Source organism: Fulmarus glacialis, unplaced genomic scaffold (assembly GCF_000690835.1).
Source record: "Fulmarus glacialis isolate BGI_N327 unplaced genomic scaffold, ASM69083v1 scaffold43311, whole genome shotgun sequence".
In the NCBI taxonomy this organism is placed as follows: domain Eukaryota; kingdom Metazoa; phylum Chordata; class Aves; order Procellariiformes; family Procellariidae; genus Fulmarus; species Fulmarus glacialis.
In genome coordinates, this window is record NW_009192953.1 from 21,703 (window position 1) to 33,192 (window position 11,490).

At 43.0% G+C, this 11,490-nt stretch overlaps 1 protein-coding gene across 1 annotated transcript; it reads left to right on the forward strand.

The window, feature by feature from the left end:
- The first annotated feature begins 881 nt into the window (after positions 1 to 881).
- Positions 882 to 7,963, forward strand: JAM3 (junctional adhesion molecule 3). The gene is made up of 9 exons (XM_009587268.1): positions 882 to 1,007; positions 2,006 to 2,093; positions 2,974 to 3,087; positions 3,981 to 4,133; positions 4,368 to 4,570; positions 4,926 to 5,025; positions 5,371 to 5,500; positions 6,726 to 6,780; positions 7,412 to 7,963. Exons 1-9 carry the CDS (start codon positions 882 to 884, stop codon positions 7,445 to 7,447), a joined length of 1,005 nt encoding a protein of 334 aa, XP_009585563.1. The 3' UTR covers positions 7,448 to 7,963.
- The last annotated feature ends 3,527 nt before the right edge of the window (positions 7,964 to 11,490 follow it).

The window sequence follows — 11,490 nt, forward strand, 5'->3', positions numbered from 1 at the left end:
ACTTCCTGACTGAAACGAAGCAAGCCCGGAGCACCTGCTTTGACCTGCTGAGAACCAGCTCTGAAAATGGCATTCTCCTGGCTCCCCGAAGTAAAGCACGAGCAGACTGAAAGCAAAGTGCTCGCTGCACTGCCCTGCTACTCATTTCAGCTCTGATACACAAGAATTCTCCCAAATAGCTACATTATAGTCCAGAGCACTGTCATCTTAGTTCAATATTGGGTTTCTCCCAAATGCCGCATGAATGTCTCAAGTGCAGAAGGGGGAAGGGTGGAAAGGTCCTGCCAAGAGCAGTTTTGGCTGGGCCAACTATTAGTTTGCATCAGCCGGTGGCTTTTATGTGAGTAACAATTATTTTGTACACAAAGGCAGCTTCTAAACCTTGCCAAACTCCAGCTCTCCCCAGTGGTCTTTGGGGTATAAGCACCGAGAGCCAAGGCACCGAGGACGGCGTCAGCATTTAACGAACAATGAGGGATAAGAATCGGCAGGGAACATTTCAAAAATGCTGAAAGGATTTTAGGTGTTGAGCTTTCAGTGGGAGGGCCTTCGCAGCCCTCGGGTGTTTCTCAGACCGCTGGCTTGCTCTGTTACGCTGTCTGATCCACTCCACCAGAGGATTTTCGCCTCTGCATTGTCAGATTGTCTCTGTCCAAAAGCTTTCCACCCTGAAGGCCAGCACACAGGAATTTCCAGCTGTCCGTCATGATGCTGAAGATCCTTTCTTTCTTCGCATCTCCCTTCTGCTGCCTTTTCTGCTTTCTCTTCAGGTTTGTTAGGAGTTTTTTACTCCAAGTAAAACAGTCTTAACCTTTAGATACATCTCTTCTCATGTCACTGAGGCACTGGTTTCCTCCATCTTTAACTTACTGTTTGATCGAATGCCCGGTGAAGCCAGTGGGCATGCTCCCCTAGATTTCAACAAACTTCTGATTGGATTTGGAACAGCAAAGTTGCATGTGGGGCCATGGCATCCCCCTGTAGCTGATTATCTGGCACCGATTATAGTATGTATTCTCCTCCTGTAAGACAGGGCTTTGGAGCAGCCTGTTTTTTGCAGAATACCATAGTCTGACCGAGAGGTGATGGGCTTTGCAACAACCAGAACACCCGGTTCCAAAATATCCTCTATGATGAAGGCATGGCTTGCCTCTGCTGTCTGATTCACTTTCTTCCTACTGCACCGTGCTAGAAACTGCCTGCTTGTTTCCTTCTCCCCCAGGAGAGCTGTTGTGAGGGTGGCTATCCAGTAGCGCGTGAATGTTGTTGGTACCTGCTCCGGTGAAATGCACAGCAGAAGAGAGGCGGAAGGCAGATTTTTCAAAAGAAAATAATACGCGAAAGATGGAAAATTACTGTATTAATTGGAAACATTTGCTCAGAGCAAGAAGTACAGTAAAGGGAAATAGCTTGTGGTATAAGGATGTCTTGCAGCATTGCATGATTGAGCTTTTGTCCCAGTGTCAGTCTGGCTGGGACTCTACCAGAGCTGAACTCCTCTGTTTTCTACTGAATCGCAGTCCTTTTATGATGGCCTTGCATTTTACATTACCACGCTGAGTCTTAGAATACTTGAAGATGTAATCAGCATATGTTAGAGGCCTGGCACATTTCATCTTCTAGGAACTGACCGGAACTCTTGAGGTTGGTCTTCTTCCTGTCTTTTCCTGATCGTCAAATTAATTTGCAAAATAATACATTCACTCTTGCATTGTCAGAGTAAGAGTTCATTTACCACCTAAATAAGCATAAGGCACAAGGAAACAGCTTGTGCTGGCACTGGTTTTGTGCTGTTATGTTAATCCTCCTCTTTAATTGCTACTTCTAACAATTACATTTTCCTGTGTTTACACCACAACTCCTAAATAAACTTAGGCCTGCTGGACCGGCATTAGAGGCCAGGAATAGGTTTTATCTAGGGAAGTTAGTCCTTGTAGCTGGCTAAGATTTCTCAGCAGGCAGCGTGTTTCTAGTTGGGTGACTTATGAGCTGTGCTATTTCTTAGTACCTTCTGTTTGTTTTTCCAGGCTGCAGACTCTTGGCTGTGGAACTGACATCCAGCAACACCAAGCCCGTGGTGCAGGAATTCCAGAGTGAGTGCTGCGGGGGCCCGCTGGCTGCCTGACACGCTGGCTGCACTGCCCTCTGCCTGGGGATTTGCATCAGTCCAAACAATTGAGAAAAATTTTGCTTATTGCTCATGGTATCTGGTTTCTTGGGGGAGGCAGGACAACCCAGAGCCTGAGATTCAGAAAAGCGCTTAAGAATATGTCCATATCTCTCCCTGTTTAGCAAAGCATTTGATTGAAATGGTTTATTGAAGTCCCCTGCAAGCCATTGGCATCGCAAAGTGTCTGCCTAAGTGCTTTTTTGAACTGGATCCCAAAAGGAGGAAAGGCAGTAGCCTTGCAATTAATATACTGAAAAGGGGGTTGGGAAATTTATATTTTATCTTGGACCTACTACAGATGTGCAATGCGATACTGGGTAAGCCACCTCTCAACCCTGCTGCGATGCCTTCTTCTGTAGAGGAGGTGGAGATAACAATGCCTACTTCAAAGGGGAGTGGGTTTGCTGAATTTATCCCCAGGCATCATGGTACATTACCAGACACCACCCAGGGAGACTCTGCATCCCTGACTCACATTGTAGGCTCTGATTAGCAGCAAGACAGTGCTGTGGACTCACCCTGTCATAAGGTCTTGTTTGCCATAAGTCAGAGCCTGTAGAGAACAGTGTGTTCATTTCTCTCCGTAGTTAATATCTCTTCGGCTATTATTTTTGCTGGCCAAAGTCCATCTTCCCCAATAGCTCCTGGAACCCAGCAGTGTTTCTGTTTGTGAGGCGGATGAAAGAGAAGGCTTTGCTTTGTGGGCAGCATCTCCTAATAAAACACTGTGCAAGACCGCTTAAAGCAGAGCAAAAATACAGCTGCTTCCTATTAATCTGTATTTCCTTTATTTCTCCTGCTAGGTGTTGAGCTGTCCTGCATCATTAAATCCACCGTAACACCAGATCCCAGAATCGAGTGGAAGAAAATCCGAGATGGCGAAACCTCTTACGTATTTTTTGACAATAAAATGCAGGGTATGAGGATTCATTGTTCTTAGACTTGCAAAACAGCCTCCGAAACAATACAACTGAGAACAAACAAGTCTGTAAAAAGCAGGACCTCTGGCTGTCTTGCTGTTTTCTTCTGGAACTAGAGTTTAGCAGTCGAAGTGCAAGGTGGAGAGAGAGCAGGATGTTCTTTGCTCTCTGCCCTCATTATTGACAGTTCACAGTAGGGAGCCACAAAGAGCTGGAGTGAGATCCTCTGTAGGAGATATTTCGTGAGTAGGAAAGCAAATGCTACAGCTTCCCTTCTCCAGCACCCGTTGGTCCTCGCTGGAAGTCGCTGGGTGTCTGAGCTCTCGGGACCAGACACTGACTCCTCCTGTCTTTCCATATGAAATCTGAGGGCTCCACCTGCACTTCAGAAGGGATCTCTTGAGCTGTCAGTGCTTACTGCTGAGGCAGCACGGTGCTTTGCAACATCCTGGGAGCACGTGATTAGAAGCAGACACTTTGGCTTGACGGTGAAACTCAAACACGGGACTGCCGGTAGGGCTTGCTTCCCATCTGGAATTACTCCAACACTTTAGATGGGACCAACAGCCACATCCAAATGAATCTTCCAAAGGAGACAAGACCTGAGGCTGTCTTGGAAGTCCAATTTTGCCACAGTTTTTGAAATTTGAGATGGTCCTTTCCAGTTCATCCTCTTACATGGTTAGCAGCGTTGGTTTCCTTTGTGGTTAGCAGCGTTGGTTTCCTTTGTGGTCACTGGTGAGAGGAAGGCTCTTAACTTTAGAGCATGGAGTTCCTTTCAGGTGGTTCTCTTGACTCCAGAAAGAGTCCAAGATCAACCTTAATTCAGGTGCCGAAAGTTAGTCTGTGTGACTACCCTGAAATTCTTCTCTCTTTTTCCTCTGTATCAGGAGACTTTGTGACTCGTGCAGAAATTCTGAGCCGGACATCGCTGGTGATTAAAAACACCACCCGGATGGACACTGCCACGTACCGCTGCGAAGTGGCAGCACCTTCTGATACTAAAACCATAGATGAGATTAATATCCAGCTTACAGTCCAAGGTATTACTTTAAACTCAGATACCTCTGCAAGCACTGCTAGCTAACAGAAGAGGCTGTGAGTCTCTCCAGGGTTGAAACAGGGGCACTCAAGAGACTCGAATTTGTCGTTTAAAAACAGCTGGAAATAGTGGAAAGTTTTGATGCCTTTGTAGCATAGCCATCTTAGAAAGTATGTCAGAAATTATTTAATTCCACTCAGCAGTGCCGTTCACACGATTTCTGTCTTTCCCACAGTGAAACCTATGACTCCTAGATGCACTGTGCCTAAAGCCGTACCTGTTGGCAAGACAGCCTCTCTTCACTGCCACGAGAATGAAGGTTACCCAAAGTCCACTTACAGCTGGTACCGCAACAGTGAACCTTTATCACCAGACACAAAATCAAATGCCAAATTCCAGAATTCCTCCTACACCTTGAACCCCACCACAGGCACTCTGGTAATGCCCTTACAGACATAATCAAGACTTGTTTCGCTGGACAGGTTATTTCTAAGGTCACTTCTAAAAGAAAAAAGTCATTGCGTGGCTTTCAAGGAAGGTATAATTTGAAGAAGGTTAGGTGTTCTAGGATCTGGATGACTTGGGAAAGGGAAGATTAATGATGGAAGAAGATAGTACCCTAGCTGTTTGGTTTTGATCACTGCCAATACCACATGCCTTTTCAGAAAGAGGGAAGGGAGATGTCTCACAGTCCACGGTGAAGCCTGGGCAACGGAGAGTTGCTTATATGTGCTTATACCCTCACAGTGCCTTCTGTCTCACATCCCGCTCCCCCCGCTTTTCTCCTCACCAGGTTTTCCATGCCGTGCACAAAGGCGACACAGGCCGTTACTCCTGCATAGCAACAAACGATGCTGGCTTTGCCAAGTGTGAGGAGCAGGAGATGGAAGTCTGTGAGTGGCTCTACATACTTTTCATCCATGCTGATTAATATATCACCATAAATAGTCATCACCATATGGAAAGAAGGGGGACATCCTAGAGCATTAAGTCTTTCCTGCTTTCCCATAGCCCCAAACACAGGAAGAAAAAAAAAAAAATCTAAAAATTCAGGGAAACATTAAAACACTGTTCAGATTCATGAACAGTTTTAATCTTGGAATCAGGGACTCGCTAGTTCCCTATGAATTATTGGGATTTGCTTAAAATAGTTGAGAGATGTCATTTTAGTGTATATAAAGCTACAATATTGGTACTGCCTTAAAGAAATACTGGATGATGGCTTCTCTCTTTGCCAGATGACCTCAATATTGGTGGGATAATTGGTGGAGTCCTGGTGGTCCTAGCAGTTTTGGTGCTCATCACTCTTGGTATCTGCTGCGCCTACAGAAGGGGTTACTTTGCAAATAGCAAAGAGAGTGGGGAAAGGTAAGCTGGGATTCAAAGTGTTCTTATACAAGTCCCTGCGCCCACAGCTAGCATGAAGTAGTCTGAAGGGCGCCAGAAATTCGTGGCTAAAATGTATTTCCATGCCTGACTTGGACATATTTCTTCCTAGTTCCCTACCAAAGATGACAGGCCCACCCAGTTCTTGGGGTATCCAATTCCCCACTGTAAACCCTGCACCTTGCCGGAGGTTTATTTGCCTAAGGGAGAATTTTGGTATGGCTCCTCTTGTGCTTGCTACCAAGACCAGACAGAGGAGTGAAAGCTGTGCTTTGATATCTTCATACTTTGCACGGGAAGGGGAGACCAGCACAATTAAATGCCTACAGGTGTTTGTCCAATAGGTTATGTGCTGTTGGCATAACGAGGTCTACAATTTAATGAACAGAGCTCACTGCATGATTAGTTTAAAGCATCAGGACATGCATAGAAAATATATGCATAGAAGAGTAGGCTCTCTGCAGGAAATCTCACTAGTTGTGAGAACCTAATTTGGGATTAAAACCAGCCATTTTAGAACGCACATTAAAACGTTAAAAACAACAGCATTAGCATCAGAAACAAGCCTTGATATCCTTACAGAATCTGTAGAAGAGATAATATATGTAAAACTAAGATTCTCACCAGACAGATTTGTTCCATGTTAAGTATTGCTTTTCAGCAGAAGTCCTGTCCTTTTTTGTTTGGTTTGGTTTTCAGAAAAAGCTCCAAATATCCTATTTAAATGCAGCTGAGGGTTGGTATACACTGGACTTGACAGTCGTATATAAATTCTGAATTCCTATGGGATTGCAACCAAGTTGTGCTTCCTTATAACTAAGGAAAATGCCGAAGGCATCTGGCAATGAAGGTTTAAAATGAATTTTATAATTGCCTCAGGAAACAATGCAGGAGGCTCAGAGAAAAGTAGTGCACAGGGACCAGAGCAGGAGAGCCCAGGAAAGAATCAGTTAATCTCTTTGCAGAGTTAGTCTCGTGGAAACCTACAGCAATCTTTTTACCCTGTGCTGAAGGGGAATTTAGAAAAAGTCCCAGTCATGACGAATGATGGAATAAGCACAGATCTATCATTTGAGCAATGAGCTGGGTTTCTCTGTGCTTTCTTTTCATTCGGCTGCTCTTCCTCATTTTTGTCTTTCTCAGCACCTCCCCTCCAAAATCCTGCAGTTTTCCTGTCCCAGAAATGAGATCTTTTCCTTTATTTCAGCTACAAGACTCCAGCAAAACCTGATGGTGTTAACTATATCCGGACAGATGATGAGGTAACAAATGATTTGCATTTAACATCTCACTGTTTAGGAGAGGAAGAGGGTGGGCAGAGGACTACTAGCTTTTTTAGGGCCTACTTAGAGTGGGCACCGCTCAGAAGCAAGAATGTAGAACAGAGAGAAAACAGAAGGGTGAAGGCTGAGTCATTTCCTTAGAAATGATGAACAGTTTAAGTTGCCTTACGTGACTGATGCCAAAAGCTATCAAATGCTGCTCTACTCTGACGCAGTTATCTTATGGCTTGACCCCCTTAGGATGAGTTTCATTGGATTAAGTGGGCAGGCCATGATGCTTTTACAAGAGAATTTGCATTTTGGGATTTGAATAGATCACTAAGCTTAAAGATCAGAAAAAGCCTCTCCCTGTTAGCAGAGATGCTGAAGAGGGAATGGGAAGGTCCCCTGCCATGCCTTGGTGCATGAGGAGGACAGCAGGAGAAGGAGCACCTGGCCAGTATGACTGGCGTCTCCCTCTCCTTACCAGATGGAAGGGGGTGCTACCTAGACCGAATGCCAGAAGTTACACAGATTGGATCTACCTTTCACGGGCATGTTGCGGTTGGGGGAGCAGGAACAAAGAGGTGCCTGGAAAAGCCTTCCTACATCCAGAACTGTTTTGTTGCAGGGTGACTTCAGACACAAGTCTTCATTTGTCATATAAGACACCAAAAGAATATTGCAAACCAGCAAAAGCAAGTGTGAAAATACCTCCTCCAGGAACTCAAAGCGAGAGCAAAAGATGAATTAAGTGCGCTTGGAAGAGTTTGGAACACACAAGAACTTGATAGCTAGCTATCTGTATATCTTTTTTTTCTTTGCCAAAGTTTAAAGTAACTTCTCACTGCCCAACTTGCATCTCTCCTGCCTCTGGAGATACCAACAGGATCACCTAAACCTGTCCTTGGACTAAGGAAGCGTTTTAATACTTCCCAAGAGACTGGGCTGTGGAAGTTTGTGGAATTGCCTTCTATTTGTGCGGCAGGGACACAGCCACAATGTGCAAACCAACCAGGGGAACAGCGTTAGGTAAACGTGTAGTAGACATCACTAGTACAAATTACTAGTAGACAAAAAAGGTGCTGATACGGCCATAGACGGACTTCAAAGAATAAGATTTATCCATGCAAGGGGGAGTCTTCCTCTCAGCAGCTTGTTGCCCAGGCCCGGCTGGTGACTTTTACACATTTGTGATTGTCTTGCGCTTTTGACTCTGACTGCTCAGGTGCAGAACGGGATATCTGAATAGCCTACAGTGACAGATACTGATACAGTAAATGCAACTAGTGTTCTCAGCCCTTTTGTAAACTCACTGAATTCTCATTACTCCATTTAACATGAAACACAGGCAGCATCAGGCCAGAAGGATTGCTTCTGTTCACTGCTTTATAGAAAACCCATTGCACGCAGGTAACCCCTCATTCTAATCTGCACAAAGCAGGCTTGCCTCTTGCGTCTTTCGGTGTTTTAAAGAAGCTTATAGTGGAGGCAGAGAACCTAGTGCTAAGACATCCCTTTCAGGAAAATTAAAGCCAAATACTTTCAGGGGCTAAGATTCCCATAAAAGGTACTGAGATGTCTTCAAGCTTTTCTACCTTCTCCATTCATTTTGTAAAATCCCACATTCTAAATTTTTTGCAAAGATATATTTTGATTACTTCAGAAAAGGTAACATTTCTATTTAAAGTGTAAATACATGATGCCAGCAGTGTTTAAGTAATATAGCTTTTTTTTTACTTTTTAAGCTACAGAGAGGAGCTCAAATGTTGCTATATAGTATGGCACTGTCAGAGCATATCAGTATTACTGCAAAGTGTGATAAAAAACTGCAGGTGGAACAGCGTCTCTTTCCTCTTAAGCTAGCTTCAGCAATTTCCTTGTCACAAGAGGTCTTACAGACACAGAACAGAGTCACTCAGGGATAGTTTTTGTAAATTTATGGCAGGAGCTATCAACTTTTTTATATATAAAACTTACTTTTCTTGCCAGTGACCAACACTTTGTTTTTGTTGTTGCAAGAAATATCCAGGGATGGCTGTTGGATTCACTTCCAACAAGGTGACAGAGTGACTTCAATGTCTGCTACCTCTCTGCAAGTTCCCTAAAGCACTAACACAGTGTGACAGCTATGGCAACTTTACAGGTTTAAACTGCATAGCCAAGGCAACTGTTTCTGGAGTTGGGAAAGCAAAAGCTCAATACAAAAGCACTTTTGTAGTGTCAGTTGCAACTTTTCTCTAGATGGTAAAAGAAAAAAAAAACCAAATCTAGTTCTCTTGCCTTTAGAGAGAATAATTGGAAACACGTGTTTCCCAGAAACATGTATGTTGATAGTGTTGAACAGCATTGGGTAATAGAAGACTGCAAGATGTGGATGCAACACTAGAACTGTGCTGTGGTTTAAGAATTTTTTTTAACGTAGCATAATTTAGTGTTCTTGTATTTCCAATATGAATTGAGTTGTCTTAACTTTTCCTGTATACAGTATTTTGGATACTTGACGATTTGGACTGTCAGTGTTATTTTTTAGTGTTCTGCATTAATCTGCTTTGTTTCCTAGGGGCCTCGCTGGACATGCCATTGTGCATTTGTTTTGCCTGAACAAAGTGTTACCACTTCTTCTTTTGCTAATGAAAGTAAAAATAAGGATGGGGCAGCAATAACCATATGTTCTCTGTGTAACTCGGACATTACCACTGCTATCTTGCAATTACATTATGGTTATCTTCTTAAGACATGCTCTTCAACCAAGCCACACAGTACTGTTACCTGGCTGCATGCTGCTTCTAATCATTATGACAGTAGTGAGTGTAACATTCCTTTGCACTTTCTGTATATCCACTACTCCTTTTCTGTGCTGCTTTTAGGATACCTATAATAAGGGAGAGAAAGAAAAGGTTTGAATCAGGGTAGCTGTGGGCACTATGAGAGCACAATCTACAGTCTCACCATGAGCCAAAGGCAGCCTTCGTCTGAAAAGCCAGCAAGCTAAGAATCAAGGCTTATTTTTCAGTTCTAAAATGTGACAGTGGCATCTCTAACGAGGAAAGGGGAGATGATCCCCCTGATACAGCTCATGAGATCTGATTGATGGAATTCATTGTATCATTGTGAATAATATTCAGGTTTGTACTAATGTATTATGTTTAACTTTGCCAAGAATGTTTTACATAAATACCAAGCTATAAAGCATTCTTGTAGGGTTTTTTATTTGGTTTTGAACAGCCATTTATTGGAAGCTTCTGTTTTCAGTTCAGTGAAATAAGGGAAAGTCTGTTCTGCCAGAGCACTCATTTACTTGTATTGGGCTGAAGGTTACAGAAAGTCCAAGGCATGTTGCTGTTTATCAGTTTATTCTTTGATATTTGTCTATCCCTTCTTCTTCTCTAGAGAAGACAGATTAATGCCCACAGGGCTCATCTCAATGCTGCTCGAGGACAGAACAAAAACTAGAAAAGCACAAATTAGGAAATAAACTATTCCAATTTACCATTCAAAGTGATTAAATACTATTTTAAGGGAGAAGGTACAAAATTAATGGATGTGGCCATAATTGACCATCGCTTAAGCCAAAGCCATTCCATACATCCCCTCTTCCCAGGTTTTGACTTTGATTTTGAGAATAAAGTTTAACCTCACTTGAAGGTTTCTTTGATCTTCAAAACAGAATAGGGAAAGTGAGGGCAAATTATGGGATTCCAGTGCAGGAGGTAAGTGCCTCTGGAAGGGCTGTGGCAAAAGCACGCTCAGCCTCTTCGTTTCTACTTGTACAGAAAAGCCTACTCCATTTCTGTTGTTCATGTCTGCATAAGACAAAACAGCATGAATAAAACAGATTCCATTTTCAAGTTTCAATGAAATCTAGGGCAAGAGCTCTGTAATAGAAGTTAACAGTGGAAAAACTACAGTTAGGTTAACACGGCATCAGAGAAACTCAGGAATGGTCAGATTCCAGTATTTACACAGCGCATTTACGATAAACAAGTTATCTGCGCAGAGCACAAAGCTACGCATATCACTTACCAACCTTGATTTTAGTGAGTTACTCATATCCTGCTTGCAGTCAAATAAGAGTCTATATTTAAAAGCTGCTGGGTCCAACATTAATTGAACGGAGTGCCTAAGATACCAGCGACGTAGTTGAAGAGACTTTGAGGCTGTAGAAATCTATAGAAAAAAATAATCTCTCTGTCAGATCAAGAAGAGGAGAGAAGCTGTGGGTGGAATTAATTCTGTAACCATTTATTTTCATAAAATTTTAATAGTTGGAAATAATACAGCTCAAGAATGGAAATATTCCATATAAAAGAACATTAAGGCTGTTCATACACACAGGAGTTTGCACAACAAATAAGAGGTGATGTAGTGTGCTATTACCAGATTTAGGGGTGTGGCAGTGACATGCTGTTTTACCTCTGTTCAATTAAAGCAACTCTAGTATACAACCAAGAAGGACAATGAAGGATCGAGTGAATAAGCTGAGCCACTCACATCCCTGCAAGCTGTGATAAATGCATTTCTTGCTAAGCTTGTGGCAACATTATGCTCTTACTTTTCCAAATGGACAAATTATATATCCTGTGAGTGAAGAGCAAGCCTTCCTTTACACTGCAGCTTTCTAGCACTCCAGTGGGCTTTGTCAACAGCAGCAGCTTATAATACATACATGCGTTAATGCAGGCTTTGTATGCCCATATTCTAGACAGT

Coding starts and splice junctions, on each gene's coding strand:
- JAM3 (XM_009587268.1), top strand. CDS start 882: ATGCCCGGTGAAGCCAGTGGGCATGCTCCCCTAGATTTCAACAAACTT. Junction 2,094..2,973: donor CGTGGTGCAGGAATTCCAGA/GTGAGTGCTGCG, acceptor TTCTCCTGCTAG/GTGTTGAGCTGTCCTGCATC. Junction 4,571..4,925: donor ACCCCACCACAGGCACTCTG/GTAATGCCCTTA, acceptor TCTCCTCACCAG/GTTTTCCATGCCGTGCACAA.